Source organism: Melozone crissalis, unplaced genomic scaffold, assembly GCF_028551555.1.
Source record: "Melozone crissalis strain CALT ecotype California unplaced genomic scaffold, PUWL_Pcris_2 ptg000054l_1, whole genome shotgun sequence".
In the NCBI taxonomy this organism is placed as follows: Eukaryota; Metazoa; Chordata; class Aves; order Passeriformes; family Passerellidae; genus Melozone; species Melozone crissalis.
Genome location: NW_026535832.1, coordinates 575,618 through 593,105, shown reverse-complemented (window position 1 = coordinate 593,105; position 17,488 = coordinate 575,618). Strand labels below are relative to the sequence as shown.

The following is a 17,488-nucleotide window of genomic DNA, read 5'->3' as shown; positions in this document are numbered from 1 at the left end:
GGTGGGCAGAGGAAGGGCCGGGCTGGAAATCGCCCATGGAGCTTTTCCAGGCAGGATTTATTTCTCCTCTTGCCACTTTTTAAATTATTTTTTTTTAATTTATTTTTTTCCCTTTTTTTCCCCGCCTTCCCCACGTGGATTCCCCGCGGCAAAGGAAAACAAGCCAGGATGATTTTTCTTTTTTTTTTTCCCTTCTTTTGTCTCGGTTTTAATCCAGCCCAGCCTCCTCCTTTCCATTCCTAATTTTCCTCAATAGCTGAGGAAAATAAAAGGGGAAAAAAATAATATATTTAAATTTATTTTTTAATAAATTAAAAAGGAGAAGGAAAAGGAAGGAAGGATGGAGGAGAACCAAGGTGATCCCAGGGGTTCCGTTCCACCTCCCAGTAATTCCTATGGATTAAAAAAAAATGAAATAAATAAAATAAACATAAAAGAAGCACTCAGGATTCAGAGAGAGATGGGGAAAAAAAGGGGAAAAAGGAAAAAAAAAGGGCAAATTCAGCTGTACAGGGGAAATCTCATTCTGGAAAACCCTGGAAATTTGGCTGTAGGGCTGAAATTTCATTTTGGAAAAATGGGGAAATTTGGCTGCAAGGGGGAAATCTCATTTTGGAAAACCAAGGAAATTCACCTGCAAGGCCAAAATGTCCAAATGTTGGAAAAACCACAGAAATTTACCTGCAAGGCCGAAATCTCCACATTTTGCAAAATCAAGGAAATTTGGCAGTAGGGTCAAAATCTCATTTTGGAGAAAACAGAGATTGAGCTGTAGGGCAGAAGTGTCTGCATTATGGAAAACCAAGGAAATTCCCTTTAAGCCCAAATTCCCCCATTTTGGACAATCGAGGAAATTCCCTTTAAGGCCAAACTCTCCCCATTTCAGCAAACCAACTTTAAGGCCAAATCCTCCCCATTTTGGCAAATCCAAGAAATTTTCTTTAATCCCGAATTTCCCCCATTTTGGCCAACCCAGGAAATTTCCTTTAAGGCCGAATTCCCCTATTCTGGCCAACCCAGGAAATTCTATTTATGCCTGAATTTCCCCCATTTTGTCAAAGCCAGTAAATTCCCTTTAAGCCCGAATTCCCCCCATTTTGTCAAAGCCAGTAAATTCCCTTTAAGCCCGAATTCCCCCCATTTCAGCAAACCCAGTAAATTCCCTTTAAGCCCGAATTCCCCCCATTTTGTCAAAGCCAGGAAATTCCCTTTAAGCCCAGACTCCCCGTGTTGGGCGCCGCTCTCGGCGCTCTCGGTTCCTTTGTGGGGTCTCTTTGTTCCTTCCCCCCCTCCCCGAGGAGCAAATCAGCGGCGTTTGCATATTCAGAGCAGGTGGGGGCCCAGATGCAGAGCAAATGAGCCACCACCACCACCATCATCATCATCATCATCATCCTCATCCTCATCAAGAGCTGCTGGGGGCAGGGCTGCTAATTACGGCCCTCAGCGTGCGCGCTCGGCTTTGCCCCACAATTAAACCGAGCTCAGCTAAACTGGAGACGAGGTTGGGCCCAGTCGAGGTTCCCCAGGGTTTTGGGGAGCTCAGGGAGGGTTTTTTTGGGGTTTTTGGGGTTTTTTGGGGTTTTTTCCTGGGTTGGTAATTACGGCGTTCAGCATGTGCGCAGTTGCGGTTTTCTCCACAATTAAGCCGAGCTCAGCTAAGCCGGAGATGAAGTTGGGCCCAGCCGAGGTTCCCCAGGGGTTTTGGGGAGCTGAGGGAGGGTCCTGGCTCATCCCCGTGGGGTTTTTGGGGTTTTTTAGGGTTTTCTCTCGGGTTGGTAATTGCGGCGCTCAGCGTGCGCGCTCAGCTTTTCCCCGCAGTTAAGCCAAACTCAGCTAAGCTGCAGACGAGGCTGGGCCCAGCCGAGGTTCCCCCGGGGTTTTGGGGAGCTCAGGGAGGGTTTTTTGGGTTTTTTAGGATTTTTTTCCCAGTGGTTTGAGGCGGTGCCCCAGCGCCTTGGCCTCGTGGTTAACGCGCGGTTCCCGCCTGGGTTTATCCGGATGTTTCCGGAACGTTCCGTGTCCCTCCCTGTGTCCCTGCCCTGCATGGACAGCGCACGGAGCCTCCAAAGGAGCTCTGCTTTAACAGCTTTTCCCCAAAATCCCGAGGTTTTGGCCTCCCAGCCCCTCCCATCCTGACCCGCTGTTTCCAGGGGGGCGTTGTCACCGCGGGAAGGGCGGGAGATGACGGGAGGTGACACCGGTGACGTTGGGGACGTGGCACTGGTGGCATCCAGGGGGTGACAGTGGTGATATTCCAGGGGATGGCACTGGTGACATTTGGGATCTGGGTGTGGCTGGCACCGCTGTAGGGCCGTGCCAGGCAGCGCTTCCCTGGAGGAGCCCTGGGAATGGGAATGGGGAGATAGAATGGGATTGGGAATGGGAATGGGAATGGGAACAGGATTGGGAATGGGAATGGGAATGGGAATGGGAATGGGAGCAGGAGATGGAATAGGGAGGGGAATGGGGTGGGATTGAGACTGGGATTGGGATTGGGATTGGGAATAGGAATAGGAATAGGAATAGGAATAGGAATAGGAATGACAACGGGGATGGGATCAGGGATGGAATGGGGAATGGGAGCAGGATTGGGAACGGGAATGGAATGGGAATGGGACTGGGAATGGGGTCAGGGATGGTCTGGGAAAGGGAGTGGGAATGGGACTGGAATGGGGACCAGGAAAGGGACAGGGAAAAGGATAGGGAAGGGACCAGGAAGGGGAATGGGATCCAGAATGGGACAGGGAAGGGGATTGGGAATGGGAATGGCATCAGGAGTGGGACAGGGATGGGACAGGGAAGGACCCAGGCGGTTCCCGGTCGGTCGCTGCCCCGCCTGGGGAAGAGGCCGGCCCAGAGCTGGGCTGGGTGCCCCGGGCGCTTCCCGCCGAGGAAGAGGAGGAAAATCCGGGATTCCCTCTGGGAAAAGGCGGGAAATGGCTCGGGACCATCCTCCTCCTCCTCCTCCTCCTCCTCCCTCCCGTGGGGTGTTTGGGGTCAGGAGATAAAATTCACACCCAGCCCCAAGGAAAAGCCCAGAATCCAGTCCCCATCCCAGTCCCAGTTCCAGTCTTTTTTCTGGGAAAAAAACCAAAAAGGGAAAAGAGGGAACCCCCCCCACCTGTTCGCTTTTAAATCGGTATTTTTGGGCTAAGATAATGGGGCGAAAAACCAGGATGGGAAAACCTCCCAGGACGGGGGAAAGGGCCGGGCCAGGCCGAGGAGCAGCTGGAAATCTGGAAATGCCATAAATCCCGCGGGTGTCGCGGGCACCGCCGGCTCCATAAATATCCCGGGAGGGGACAAAGCCCCCATTGAGCCCCGGCAGCTGCGGGGACGCCGCGGGTCAAGGGCGCCGCCGCTCCTGCCCGGGTTCCCCCGCTTAACTCATCCAAATCGCTTTTTGTCACCCCCAGCCCCGGGAAAATATCTGGGCATTTGGTGGTTTGGTGGTTGAGGGGGTGATGGAGGGGAAACTGAGGCACGGGCATTGAGCCCTTGAGCCCAAAATGCCTTTTACATTTATTATTTTATTTTATTTTGTTTTATTTTATTTTATAAATTTTTAAATATTTTATTTTATTTTATTTTATTTTATTTTATTTTATTTCTGCTATTTATTAATTTTTGTTATAGTTCTATTTATTTTATTGTTATTACTGTATTTCATTTACGTATTCTATTGTCTTTTATTTATGTATTTATTTTATTTAATTATTGCTTTTTTATTTGGTTATTTTATTTCTTTAACTTACTTATTATATTGTATTTAATTTACATATTCATTTTATGTATGTATGTACGTACGTACGTATGTATGTATGTATGTATTTATTTATTTATTTATTTATTTATTTATTTTATTAATTAGCATCCGTGGGTTTCCCACTGCGGAAATTCCCTTTATGCATCCCAAATTTCTCTCATTAATGGGAATTTTTAAAATCTATTTACTTAGTTTTATTTATTTATTTAATTTGCTTATTCTATTGTATTTTATTTATGCATTCATTTTATTTATTCGTTTATCTGTTTAATTTAAATATTTATTTATTTACTTATTTATTTATTTAACATTTTATTTTATTTTATTTTATTTTATTTTATTTTATTTTATTAGCATCCGTGGGTTTCCCACCGTGGAAATTCCCTTTCTGCGTCCCAAATTCCTCTCATTAATGGGATTTTTTTTTTTTTTTGAGGGGAGGCTGCGATTCTTGGGAAGCTTTTGGGGGGAATTTGGGGAATTTTCCGACCTTGGGAGCGGAGATTTGGGAGGGTCGGGATGGGCTCGGACATTCCCAGGGCTGGGGAGGAAGGGAGGAAGGGCGGCTCCTCCTCCTCCTCCTCCTCGTTTCCCACCTCCCCAGTCCCACGGGCTGCCGGGAAGGGTGGAATTAATCCCTATGGAAATTTATTTAAATGAATTCCCGCCTGGACACTCAAGCTGTTCCCAGCCTGGCGAGGGGGGAGGGAGTGGAGCCCCCCCGGATCCCAAATCCCCAAATTCCCAAATTCCTCTCCCTTTTCCTGGGGTTATTCCCGGCTGCAAGTGCTGAGTTCTGCCCCAAATCCACTTTTGGATTTTTCATTTTCCCCAGGGGGTTCTCGGAGAGCAGGGAGGTTCCAGCGGTTCTTGTTGTGCCCTGGAAAAATGGGATTTTTTTGGGTTGGTTTCACCCCAAAAAACCCTCGAGTCTTGGTTGTTCCATGAGGGCAATATTGAGGATTTCCAGAGATGAGAAATCCTGGGTTTCCTGCCTGAAATTCCTTGGTTTATTTGTTGGAATTGCCCTGGAACAGATCCAGCTTTTCCCAGATCAAATGGATCCAAATGAAACAGATCCAAATGAAACAGATCCAAATGAAACGGATCCAAATGAAACAGATCCAAATTAAACAGATCAAAATGAAACAGATCCAGCTCTTCCCGTTCCTATCGGGATGGGACAGAGATTTCCTTGGGATCATAGAGACAGAGTGACCACCAAAATCCTGGGAATTTTGGAATTCCTGGGAATTTAGGAATCCTGGAATTCCTGGGAATCCCTGGGGGCGTCCTTGGCGCTGGATCCTCCCCTGGCCCTGGATCCCAAAGATCCCGGGAATTGGGGCTGGGGGATCCAGCAGGGACCCCAAAAACAGCACCGGGGTTTGTACGTGCAGGGTGCCCTGATTAGTTAACCCAGCTGATTAATTAATTAATGAGGGAATTGGGCTCAGGCCGTGCGGGGCTGTGTGAGGGAGAGGCTGGGATGACGTGGGATAGTGCGGGAGATGGGAACTGGGAATGGGAACTGGGAATGGGAACTGGGAATGGGAATTGGGAATTGGGAATTGGGAATGGGAACTAGGAATAAGAACTGGGAATGGGAACTGGGAACTGGGAGCAGGGACGTTCCTGGGGACTGCAAGTGACATCAGGTGTGTCCCTCCCTGACCACCTGTGTCCACCCCTGTCCACCCCTGTCCATCCCCAGGCCGCTGTCCGGGCTCTTGGCTGACCACAGCCCCTGGCCGGGCCATCGGGCCCCCCTCGGGCCACCAGCAGTGACCAGGACATGAGTGTGGCACTGCCACCGCCTGTCCCCGGTGTCCCCAGGAGACCCCGCCCGAGGAGGCGCCAGGTGAGGAATCCCTGGGAGGGGCAAATGTCACCTGTGCCCTTCCTGCAGTCCCCAGATGTCACCTGTGCCCTTCCCCCTGTCCCAAGGTGTCACCTGTCCCCTTCCCCCTGTCCCCAGGTGTCACCTGTCCCCTTCCCTCAGAATGGACAGGTTGGGGACAGGTGAGACAGACTGGGGACAGGTTGGGGACAGGGCCAGGTTGTCCCATCCCCATGAGCCCCATTTCAGCCCCACAATTCACTTTTTTCCCATTTTTAAACCAAATTTCAAGGCAAGCCCACAGCTCCAGCAGGAGGATCTCAGAGTTTGGTGACTCCAGCCCTGTCCCCTCCGCAGGGGACAGCTCCAAAATGCCACCAAACCCTTCTGGGTGACAAGAGCCAGGCCAAACCTCGGCTGGGACATCCCCAAAACCCCCAAGACCTCCCTCCCCCAAATACTGAGCTACCCATGGAATCAAGTGGGAAAAAAAATTAAAATAAATAAATAAAATCAATAAAAGCGCTAAAAGGAGGGAGGAGGCCGCGCGGGAGGGGAAGCGTGGCAGTTTGTTATGCTAACCGAGGGGGGCTCCGCTCGGGGGGACGAGCCGGAGAGGTCTGAAGAGCAAGGAGTTCACAGGCCCTCTCCCTTTGTCATGCTAAAAGTGCAACACAGAAAATATACACGGGCAGCTGCTCGATGGAGCGTGAAATACGAGCGATTTCTGCGGGCCCCGGGTAATGCGATGCAGGGCCGGGACAATGCCCGCCCGCCGCCTTTGTGCGCCGCGGGAAACTCGGATTTTATTTTTAATATTTTATTTTATTTTATTTTATTTTATTTTATTTTATTTTATATTTAATATTTTATTTTATATTTAATATTTTATTTTATTTTATTTTATATTATTTTATTTTATTTTATTTTTTATTTTATTTTTTATTTTATTTTTTATTTTATTTTATTTTATTTTATTTTGTTTTCCTTGCAGGGAAGGGGCACAAACTGCCGCGAAGGGACGGAGGCGGGAGCGCCCCGAGCCGGGCCGGGCAGCGCCGTCACCGCGGCTGGGATGGAGATGGCGCCGCCGCAGGAGCGATTTGGGGACATTTGGGGACATTTGGGGACGCTCGGGGGCCGCGCACGGGCCGTGTCCCGCGGCGGGCGCTGCCTTTGCTGATGCTAATGGGGAGCGCTGGAAAATCAGCGCTCAAAGGCGCCTTTGTGTCCCCGGGGTGTGCGAGCATCCATCTTCCATCTTCCACCTTGGCCTCGGGCTCCGCGGCCCGGCCGGGCTGAACGCGGCGCCCTGGGGGCTCCTGCGGAGGGGCCCAGTGTCAAATCTGGGGGGATTTGGGGGTTTTGGGGGGCTTAGAGCATGGAGGCAGCGAGGGCGATGGAGCAGGAGGTTTCCCTGGGCCCTGGCTCATTTTGGGGGGATTTGGGGGATTTTTGGCTCCGCATTCCATCAGTGGAGGGGCTCGGGTGGGGAGCTGCCCTGGGGAGGGGTTTTGGGGCGCCCCGAGCCTCGGGGGATGCTCCGGGCGCGGGCGGAAGCGACATCTAGCGGGAAGCGCATCCCGTCGCCAGGGAGATCGATATCCATGGCAACCCCGGGAACGGCCCGGGCTGGACCAGGGGCACCGCCGGGCCCTGGGCACCGGGATGGGCCGGGAGGAGGGAACAGCCCGCCGGGGTGCCCGTCCTGGGACGGGAATGGGGGTCCTGGCACGGGAATGGGGGTCATGAAACTGAGATTTGGGTCCTGGCACTGGGATTTGGGTCCTGGCACTGGGATTTGGATCCCGGCACGGGGATGTGGGTGATGGCACTGAGATTTCGTTCTATTCCTCATTATGCTGCTCTGCCTTGGTTGCTAATAAATTAAATTAATTTCTCCGAGTCGAGTCTGGTTTGTGTGGGTCAGCTGAGGAGGGGGAGTTTGGGTCAGCTTGGGTGGGTCCCTGGCGTTTGCCCGGGGTTATCCCAAGGTGGGGATGACGGAAGACACGCGGATATGGTTTATTACCGATACTATCGATTATCGATTTTCCCGTGCGGGCTCGGCCCCGCCGGGACTCGAACCCGCGGTCCCGCCTCTCCCGGGAGGCCCCGCCCGCGGAACCGCGCGCCGCGCCGAGCCCGCCCCCTCCCACAGCCGCCTTGCCATTGGTCAATAACCTGCCAATCAAAAGGAACAGACCCCTGGATTGGTTGATTAGAGGGGCGTGGTTGCGGGGGCGGAGCCGTGGGCGGGCTTCCTGCGGGCGCCTTTGCGCTGACCCCCGGCATGGTGGGACCGGGGCGGACCGGGGGGGAACCGGGGATGGACCGGGATGGAGCGGGATGGTCCGGGAATGGACCGGGGGGGAAACCGGGGGCAACCGGGGTGGATCGGGGGCGGAGCGGGAGTTCTGAGCGGGGTTGCATGGCCAGGCTGCCCGGAGGGTCCCAGGCTTGGGCACGGCCGGGGGGTCCTGCAGTGACCGTGGGCAGGGGGTCACTGCCAGGTGACCACGGTGACCGTGGCCAGGGGGTCACTGCCCGGGGGTCCCAGGGCGTCCCCACACCCCCCCAGCCCCAGAAGTGACCCCGGGTGTCCCCAGGTCCCCCCAGCCCCGGGGGTGTCCCCAGGTCCCCCATCGCCGTTGGTGACCCGGTGTTCCCACACCCCCCCATCCCCGCTGGTGACCCCGGTGGGTGTCCCCGCAGGCGGTGATGGGGGTGCAGGTGGTGGTCACCCTGCTGGCCGCCAGCCTGATGCAGAAGATGGCCCCGCACTGCTCCTTCGCCCGCTGGCTGCTGTGCAACGGCAGGTACGGCTCTGTCCCTGTGCCCCGTGTCCCCCGTGCCCCCTGGGCACACCCCGCCCCGGTCACCCCCTGTCCCCGCAGCCTGTACAGGTACAAGCACCCCTCGGACGAGGAGCTCTGCGCCCTGGCCGGGAAGCAGCGCCCCAAGAGCAGGAGGGACAGGTCAGCGTCACCTGGGGGCGGGAGCGGGACACGGTCGGGGCTGGGGACACGGTCGGGGCTGGGGACACGTTTGGGGTTGGGGACACACTTGGGGTTGGGGACACATTCGGGGCTGGGGACACTTTTGGGGTTGGGGACAGGGATGGGGCTAGGGGCACGTTCGGGGCTGGAGACACGATTGGGGTTGGGGACAGCGAGAGCCACCCCAGGGTGCCAGGGGTGACAAGGGGACAGCTGGGGGTGACACAGGGGATGCTGTGGGGGTGACAAGGGGACAGCTGGGGGTGACACAGGGACAGCCAGGGGTGACAAGGGGACAGCCGGGGGTGACACAGGGGATGCTGTGGGGGTGACAAGGGGACAGCCGGGGGTGACACAGGGGACAAGCCGGGCGCTGCTGTGTTCCCTGCAGGAGGGCCAGCGGGGTGGCCGAGGACAAGCCCCTGTCGGTGCCACGGGACATCGAGCTGCAGCTGGACACCAGCCCCATCACGGCCGTGGATGCGCTGGGTAACGCCCGGGGACGCTGGGGGGGTGTCCCAAAGCGGTGACAGATGAGTTCCCAGCATGGTGACGTGTCCCCAGCCCAGTGCCATGTCTCCAGTGCAGTGACAGTCGTGTCCCCATGCAGTGCTGCGCCATTTCCTGGAGTACCAGTGCCATGTCCCCAGTGCAGTGCCATTTCCCCAGCTGTGTCCCGTGTCCCCAGCGCAGTGACACAATGTCCCTGTGCCCGCAGTGCTGCGCCATTTCCTGGAGTACCAGTGGTTCGTGGATTTCTCCGTCTACGCCGGCGCCGTGTACGCCTTCAGCGAGGGCTATTTCTGCCTGGTGAGCCCGGCCCGGGAGAGCAACCTGGGCGTGCTCTGGTGCCTGCTCACCGTCCTCTTCTCCGTGTATCCTCAGTTCCTGGGGGCCAGGCAGAAAGGGGAACCCCAGCGCTGCTTTTCCCTCCCAGCTGAGGCGTAAAACTGAATTTTGGGGGTTATTTATGAGGAACCCTGCAGGTGCCCCACAGAGGAGCTGGTGGTGGCTTCATGGTGGGGACGGTTTGGGGGTGGTCAGAGGCTGGGGGGTCCCCGCTGTCCCCATTTCCTTGACGCCATCCCCACCCCAGCAAGGTGTTCTTGGTGCAGAGGAGGGGATGGTTTGGGTTAGCAGAGATTTGGGGGTCCCTGGTGTCCCCGTTTCCTTGACAGCATCCCCAGCAAGGTGTTCTGCGTGGTGATGCGTCACTATTTCCGCTCCGAGGAGGGCGGCGAGCGCTCCGTGTGCCTCACCGCCGCCTTCTTCTTCCTGCTGCTCGCCATGCTGGCCCTGGTGGTGCGCGAGGATTACCTGGAGTTCGGCCTCGAGGCCGGTGCGTGACGGGCACGGGGACGGGGACAGGGGAGGGGGCGCCGGGGACCCCGGCCAGGGGGGCACAACACGCCCAGGGGTCACTCATGGGGGTCACTTCTCACTCCCAGGGGTCACTCCCCTGGTCACTCCCCCCTGGTCACTCCCCCCTGGTCACTCCCCTGGTCACTCCCTGGTCACTCCCCTGGTCCCTCCCTGGTCACTCCCCAGTGGTCACTCCCCCCTGGTCAATCCCCTGGTCACTCCCTGGTCACTCCCTGGTCACTCCCCCCTGGTCACTCCCCTGGTCAATCCCCTGGTCACTCCCTGGTCACTCCCCTGGTCCCTCCCTGGTCACTCTCTGGTCACTCCCCAGTGGTCACTCCCCCCTGGTCACTCCCCTGGTCACTCCCCAGTGGTCACTCCCCCCTGGTCACTCCCCTGGTCACTCCCTGGTCACTCCCCAGTGGTCACTTCCCCCGGTCAATCCCCTGGTCACTCCCCTGGTCACTCCCCAGTGGTCACTCCCCAGGGGTCACTCCCTGGTCACTCCCTGGTCACTCCCTGGTCACTCCCCAGTGGTCACTCCCCCCTGGTCACTCCCCTGGTCACTCCCTGGTCACTCCCCAGTGGTCACTCCCCCCTGGTCAATCCCCTGGTCCCTCCCTGGTCACTCCCTGGTCACTCCCCAGTGGTCACTCCCCCCTGGTCAATCCCCTGGTCCCTCCCTGGTCACTCCCTGGTCACTCCCTGGTCACTCCCCAGTGGTCAATCCCCTGGTCACTCCCCCATTGGTCACTCCCCAGTGGTCACTCCCCCCTGGTCACTCCCCAGTGGTCACTCCCCCCTGGTCACTCCCCCATTGGTCACTCTGCAGGCCTGGCCGGAGTCTCCTCTAACCTGGAGCCCATCCTGAAGCCGCGGGGCTGGGAGTGGACGTGAGTGGGCACCAAACCCCTGTTTGGGGACATTCCTGGGGAGTTTGGGGTGGGAGCTCTCCAGGAATGGGCACAGCAGTGTCACCCTGTGTGTCCCCAGGCTGGGCACAGCAATGTCACCCTGTCCCTGTGTGTCCCCAGGCTGGGCACAGCAATGTCACCCTGTGTGTCCCCAGGCTGCCCCTGGCCAGGCTGGCCTTCAAGCTGGGGCTGGTGGCCCTGAGCTCCTTCCTGGGCGCCTGCCTGACCTTCCCGGGGCTGCGCCTGGCACAGACACACCTGGACGCGCTCAGCATGGCGGCCGGCAAGCCCCTGACACAGTGAGTGACACCTGGGGACAGCAGGGACACCTGGGCATGGGGGGGGACACCTGGGGACAGCTGGGGAGGGAGGGAGGGCTGGGTACCAGGACCCCTCAGCTCTGGGGGAGGTTTGGGGTGGGAGGGGAGGGGTCTCTGGGGTCTCTGGGGTCTCTGTGAGCTCTCTGGGGTCTCCGGGTCGGTGACAGTCCCTTGCAGGCTCCTGCTGCACGTGGGGTTCGTGGCCCCCGTGCTGGTGGTGCTGCTCTGGGTCCGGCCCCTGGCCCGGGATTTCCTGCTCCAGGCCCCGCTGGGCAAGCAGACGGTGCAGATGTGAGTGCCACAGCGGGGGGACATCCCCGGTGACCCCCGTGTGTGACAGTGTCCCCACAATGACCCCCTGTGACACCCAATGGCCCCTGTGACCCTCTGTGTCCCGCAATGTCCCCCCAGTGTCCCTTGTGACCATCCGTGACCCTCAGTGACACCCAGTGTCCCCCAATGTCCCCCCAGTGTCCCCCAATGTCCCCTGTGACACCCAATGTCCCCCAATAGCTCCTCAATGATCCCCTGTGACCCTCTGTGTCCCCTGTCCCCTCTGGATCAGGGATCCCTGTCCCCATCCCTGGTGCCATCCTCGGTGCCATCCCTGGTGTCTCCTGTCCCCTGTGGGTCAAGGGTCCCTGTCCCCAGCCCTGTCCCCATCCCGGTGCCATCTCCAGTGTCCCCTGTCCCCTGTCCCCATCCCGGTGCCATCCCCGGTGCCATCCCAGTGCCATCCCCGGTGCCACCCGGTGTCCCCTGTCCCCTGTGGATCAGGGGTTGCTGTCCCCAGCCCAGTGCCATCCCCGGTGCTATCCCGGTGCCACCCCGGTGTCCCGTGTCCCCATCCCCGGTGCCACCCGGTGTCCCGTGTCCCCGCAGCCTGTCGGACGCGGCCTTTGACACGCTGCGGCTCTGGGCCGTGGTGGCGCTGTCGCTGCTGCGGCTGCTGGGGACGCGCCACCACCTGCAGGCGTACCTGGCGCTGGCCGAGCGCTGGGTGCGGCGCATGCGGCGCCAGGCGGGGCGGATCCCGGCCCGGGACATCCAGCGGCAGGTGCGGGAACGGCAGCGGGAGCGGGAGCGGGGATGGGAACGGGAGCGGGAACGGGAATGGGGATGGGGATGGGAATGGGAGTGGGAATGGGAACGGGAATGGGAATGGGAAAGGGAACGAGAATGGGAATGGGGATGGAACACGGGAACGGGATCGGGATCAGGAATGTGATCATAATCAGGGTCAGGATTGGGATTGGGACCGGGAACGGGGCGGGGATTGGGGTTGGGATCGGGATCAGGATCGGAGTCAGGGTCAGGGTTGGGATGGCGATGGGGATGGGGACCAGGACCGGGATTTGGGATTGGGATCAGCGTCGGGAGCAGGATCAGAATCGGGATTGGGACTGGGGCATGGCTCCCGGGATTCCCGCTGGGGATTCCCGCGTTCCCTCTGAGCGCTCCGGGTTCCCGCAGATCTCCAGGATTTACTGCTACGTGTCCGTGGTGAGCCTGCAGTACCTGGGCCCCGTGATCCTCACGCTGCACTGCGCCCTGCTGCTCAAGACGCTGGGTGAGCAGGGGCTCGGGGGGCTCGGGGGGCTTTGGGGGCGGCAGGAGGGCCACCAGGACCCCGACTGTCCCCAGTGTTCACAGCCCCCAGCTCAGGATGTCCCCTGGTTCTGTCCCCTCGTTCTGTTCCGGTTTGCAGTGGGGACAAACTCGGTGCTGGGGCTGTGCCACCAGCAGGGGTGGGGCATGGGGACATGCCAGAGCTGTCCCCTGTGTCTCCCATGCCCCCGTTCCTGTCCCCTGTGTCCCTCAGACCCCAGAGCTGTCCCCTGTGTCCCCCAGACCCCATTCCTGTCCCCTGTGTCCCCCAGAGCTGTCCCCTGTGTCCCCCAGACCCCAGAGCTGTCCCCTGTGTCCCCCATGCCCCCGTTCCTGTCCCCTGTGTCCCCCAGACCCCAGAGCTGTCCCCTGTGTCCCCCATGCCCCCGTTCCTGTCCCCTGTGTCCCCCAGACCCCAGAGCTGTCCCCTGTGTCCCCCAGACCCCATTCCTGTCCCCTGTGTCCCTCAGACCCCATTCCTGTCCCCTGTGTCCCCCAGAGCTGTCCCCTGTGTCCCCCAGACCCCATTCCTGTCCCCTGTGTCCCCCAGACCCCAGAGCTGTCCCCTGTGTCCCCCATGCCCCCGTTCCTGTCCCCTGTGTCCCTCAGACCCCAGAGCTGTCCCCTGTGTCCCCCAGACCCCATTCCTGTCCCCTGTGTCCCTCAGACCCCAGAGCTGTCCCCTGTGTCCCCCAGACCCCATTCCTGTCCCCTGTGTCCCCCAGAGCTGTCCCCTGTGTCCCCCATGCCCCCGTTCCTGTCCCCTGTGTCCCCCAGACCCCCATTCCTGTCCCCTGTGTCCCTCAGACCCCAGAGCTGTCCCCTGTGTCCCCCATGCCCCCGTTCCTGTCCCCTGTGTCCCTCAGACCCCAGAGCTGTCCCCTGTGTCCCCCATGCCCCCGTTCCTGTCCCCTGTGTCCCTCAGACCCCATTCCTGTCCCCTGTGTCCCCCAGACCCCATTCCTGTCCCCTGTGTCCCTCAGACCCCAGAGCTGTCCCCTGTGTCCCCCAGACCCCCATTCCTGTCCCCTGTGTCCCTCAGACCCCAGAGCTGTCCCCTGTGTCCCCCAGACCCCATTCCTGTCCCCTGTGTCCCCCAGACCCCAGAGCTGTCCCCTGTGTCCCCCAGACCCCATTCCTGTCCCCTGTGTCCCCCAGACCCCAGAGCTGTCCCCTGTGTCCCCCAGACCCCATTCCTGTCCCCTGTGTCCCTCAGACCCCATTCCTGTCCCCTGTGTCCCCCAGACCCCCATTCCTGTCCCCTGTGTCCCCCAGACCCCAGAGCCGTCCCCTGTGTCCCCCAGACCCCAGAGCTGTCCCCTGTGTCCCCCAGACCCCATTCCTGTCCCCTGTGTCCCCCAGACCCCATTCCTGTCCCCTGTGTCCCCCAGACCCCAGAGCTGTCCCCTGTGTCCCCCAGACCCCATTCCTGTCCCCTGTGTCCCCCAGACCCCAGAGCTGTCCCCTGTGTCCCCCAGACCCCATTCCTGTCCCCTGTGTCCCCCAGAGCTGTCCCCTGTGTCCCCCATGCCCCCGTTCCTGTCCCCTGTGTCCCCCAGACCCCAGAGCTGTCCCCTGTGTCCCCCAGACCCCATTCCTGTCCCCTGTGTCCCTCAGACCCCAGAGCTGTCCCCTGTGTCCCCCAGACCCCGTTCCTCTCCCCTGTGTCCCCCAGACCCCAGAGCTGTCCCCTGTGTCCCCCAGACCCCATTCCTGTCCCCTGTGTCCCTCAGACCCCAGAGCTGTCCCCTGTGTCCCCCAGACCCCGTTCCTCTCCCCTGTGTCCCCCAGACCCCAGAGCCGTCCCCTGTCCCGCAGGCCAGCACTCCTGGGGGCTGTACCCCGCCGTGTCCCCCGCCGTGTCCCCAGCAGCGCCGGTGGCCCCGCCGCGCCCCGAGGGCGGCCCTGGGGACGCCGAGGACGTGCAGGCGGTGGTGCAGGAGATCTCGGGGCTGCTGGGCTGCATCTTCACCCCGCCCTTCTTCCGAGGACTCTTCTCCTTCCTCACCTGGTGGGTGGCCGCCTGCCAGGTGGTCACCAGCCTCTTCGGCCTCTACTTCCACCAGTACCTGGCAGCCTCCTGACTGGGGGCACTGGGAGGGACTGGAGGGACTGGGAGGAACTGGGTGCTGCCGGTCCCGCATTGCTGCCCTGCCTGCTTGTGCCGCTTTGAGGACACACCTGTGGGGACATCGGTGCCGTTTTGAGGACACACCTGTGGGGACATCGGTGCCGCTTTGAGGACCTTGGTGCCACCAGGACGGGTTTAGTGCCACCGCTGTGCCTGCCCCTCATGGGGACACTCCAGTGCTGCCTTTTCCTGGCGGGCAGCGGCTCCTGGCGTGCTGGGGACACGCTGGGGACATCCAGGAGTGGCACCAGAGATTTTGGGGTTTTTGTAGGGTCTCTGCACCCTCGTGCTGCGTGTGACCCCAGCAGCCTCGGGAGTGGCTGCTCCACAATAAACAAGTGACACCAGTGTCGTTGTCACCCAAAAGCTGCTCTCGGTGTCCCCAACTCCTACAGCAGGTCCCACGGTGCTGCTTTAGGCCCCACCTGGGAGGAGCAGACCTGTCCCTGTCCCTGTCCCTGGGGTCACCTGGGGCTGGTGACACCGGGAGGGTGACAGGGCTGGTGTCCCTTCCTTGTCCCTATGATCACCCGGGGCTGGTGGCACTGGGGTGGGGACACACAGGGTCCCCGTGATGCGAGCCGTCCCTGGGGTGCTGCAGCTCCGTGTAACGGGATTAGCAGCTCTGGGCTGCCCGGAGAAAGGGCCGGGGCTCTGATCCTGTTCCATGGCCTTGTAATGGTCCCGAATTCCCTCTGCCAGCCCGGGAGCAGCAGCAGCAGCGCTGGGCCGGGCTTAACTGGGCTAATCCAGCTCCTGCTCCTCCTCCTGCTGCTGCTTCCCGGGAATCCTCGCCCTGGATGGTTGAGGGAAAAAAATAAAAAATGAGGGGGAAATTCCCATTTTGTAAGTGGGGAATCCAAAGCCCAGCCCAGTGGCAAATAGGGAGTTCAAAGCTCAGCCCAGCAGGAAATGGGGAACCCAAAGCCCAGCCCAGTGGGAGATGGGGAACCCAAAGCTCAGCCCAGCAGGAAATGGGGAACCCAAAGCCCAGCCCAGTGGGAGATGGGGAACCCAAAGCCCAGCCCAGTGGGAGATGGGGAACCCAAAGCCCAGCCCAGTGGGAGATGGGGAACCCAAAGCCCAGCCCAGCGGGAGATGGGGAACCCAAAGCCCAGCCCAGCGGGAGATGGGGAACCCAAAGCCCAGCCCAGCGGGAGATGGGGAACCCAAAGCCCAGCCCAGTGGCAAATAGGGAGTTCAAAGCTCAGCCCAGCAGGAAATGGGGAACCCAAAGCCCAGCCCAGTGGGAGATGGGGAACCCAAAGCCCAGCCCAGTGGGAGATGGGGAACCCAAAGCCCAGCCCAGTGGGAGATGGGGAACCCAAAGCCCAGCCCAGCAGGTTGGGAAGGGCCGTGCGGGGGCATTCCCGCAGGGTTTGGGGTTCCGAGGGTGCAGGCGCTGTCCCCACTGTGTCCCCTGTGCGGTGGCAGTGTCCCTGCCCCGCTCTGGTGTCCCCTGTGCGGTGTCCCCGCGCTGGTGTCCCTGTCCCTGCCCCGCTCTGGTGTCCCTGTCCCTGCCCCGCTCTGGTGTCCCTGTCCCAGTCCCGCTCTGGTGTCCCTGTGTCCTGTCCCGCTCTGGTGTCCCTGTCCCTGCCCCGCTCTGGTGTCCCTGTCCCTGTCCCGCTCTGGTGTCCCTGCCCCGCTCTGGTGTCCCTGTGCCCTGTCCCGCTCTGGTGTCCCTGCCCCGCTCTGGTGTCCCTGTGCCCTGTCCCGCTCTGGTGTCCCTGCCCCGCTCTGGTGTCCCTGTCCCTGTCCCGCTCTGGTGTCCCTGCCCCGCTCTGGTGTCCCTGTGTCCTGTCCCGCTCTGGTGTCCCTGCCCCGCTCTGGTGTCCCTGCCCCGCTCTGGTGTCCCTGTCCCTGTCCCGCTCTGGTGTCCCTGCCCCGCTCTGGTGTCCCCGCGCGCTGTCGCCGCCGCCCCGCCTGTCGCCTGTCGCGTTGCCAGGGCCGGTGGCGGCGCAGGCAGACGCGCAGCCGGAGCGTCCCGCGGGAGCTGCCCAGACGGGTGACCCCGCCCGGCGGCGACAGTGACAGATCGAGCAGCCGGCGGCGCAGACACGGCCCGGGCACCGAGGGGCCCCGCGGGGTTTGGGTCTGGGGGCTGCAGCGCGATGGGGCGGGCACGGGGGCAACGGGAGGGGATGGTCCGGGGGGATCCCATGGCTGGGGGGGCTCGTCCTGGCAGGGCGGGATGAGAGGAATCCATTTCCACCCCATTTTATCCCAAATGGGATCCCTAACAGGAGGGGGATGAGGGGAATCCATTTCCACCCCAAATGGGATCCCTGGCAGGGAGGGATGCGGGGAATCTTTTCCACCCCATTTTATCCCAAATGAAATCCTGATATAGAATCCTTTCCCACCCCAAATGGGATCCCTGGCAGGGAGGGATGCGGGGAATCCTTTCCACCCCACTTTATCCCAAATGAAATCCTGATATAGAATCCTTTCCCACCCCATTTCCACCCCAAATGAGAACCCTGGCAGGAAATCTTTCCCACCCTCTTTATCCCAAATGAGATCCCTAAAAAGGAGTCTTTTCCCA

The 17,488-nt window shown here is 59.7% G+C and overlaps 1 protein-coding gene across 2 annotated transcripts in view; it reads left to right on the top strand.

Moving 5' to 3' along the window:
* The first annotated feature begins 7,822 nt into the window (after positions 1-7,822).
* The window catches only part of TMEM161A (transmembrane protein 161A), a 119,663-nt gene continuing 109,997 nt past the window's right edge, over positions 7,823-17,488 (top strand). The window contains exons 1-12 of one of the 2 annotated variants that reach the window (XM_054286600.1): positions 7,823-7,905; positions 8,325-8,428; positions 8,507-8,587; positions 9,000-9,097; positions 9,327-9,483; positions 9,796-9,947; positions 10,803-10,863; positions 11,040-11,183; positions 11,382-11,495; positions 12,087-12,261; positions 12,678-12,774; positions 14,631-14,938. In XM_054286600.1, the coding sequence (XP_054142575.1) occupies positions 7,903-7,905; positions 8,325-8,428; positions 8,507-8,587; positions 9,000-9,097; positions 9,327-9,483; positions 9,796-9,947; positions 10,803-10,863; positions 11,040-11,183; positions 11,382-11,495; positions 12,087-12,261; positions 12,678-12,774; positions 14,631-14,896 (1,452 nt within the window). In that variant the 5' untranslated portion in view covers positions 7,823-7,902 and the 3' untranslated portion in view covers positions 14,897-14,938. Of the gene's footprint in view, positions 7,962-8,324; positions 8,429-8,506; positions 8,588-8,999; positions 9,098-9,326; positions 9,484-9,795; positions 9,948-10,802; positions 10,864-11,039; positions 11,184-11,381; positions 11,496-12,086; positions 12,262-12,677; positions 12,775-14,630; positions 14,939-17,488 lie in introns of both variants that reach the window. The other variant, XM_054286601.1, reaches the window with a different exon arrangement.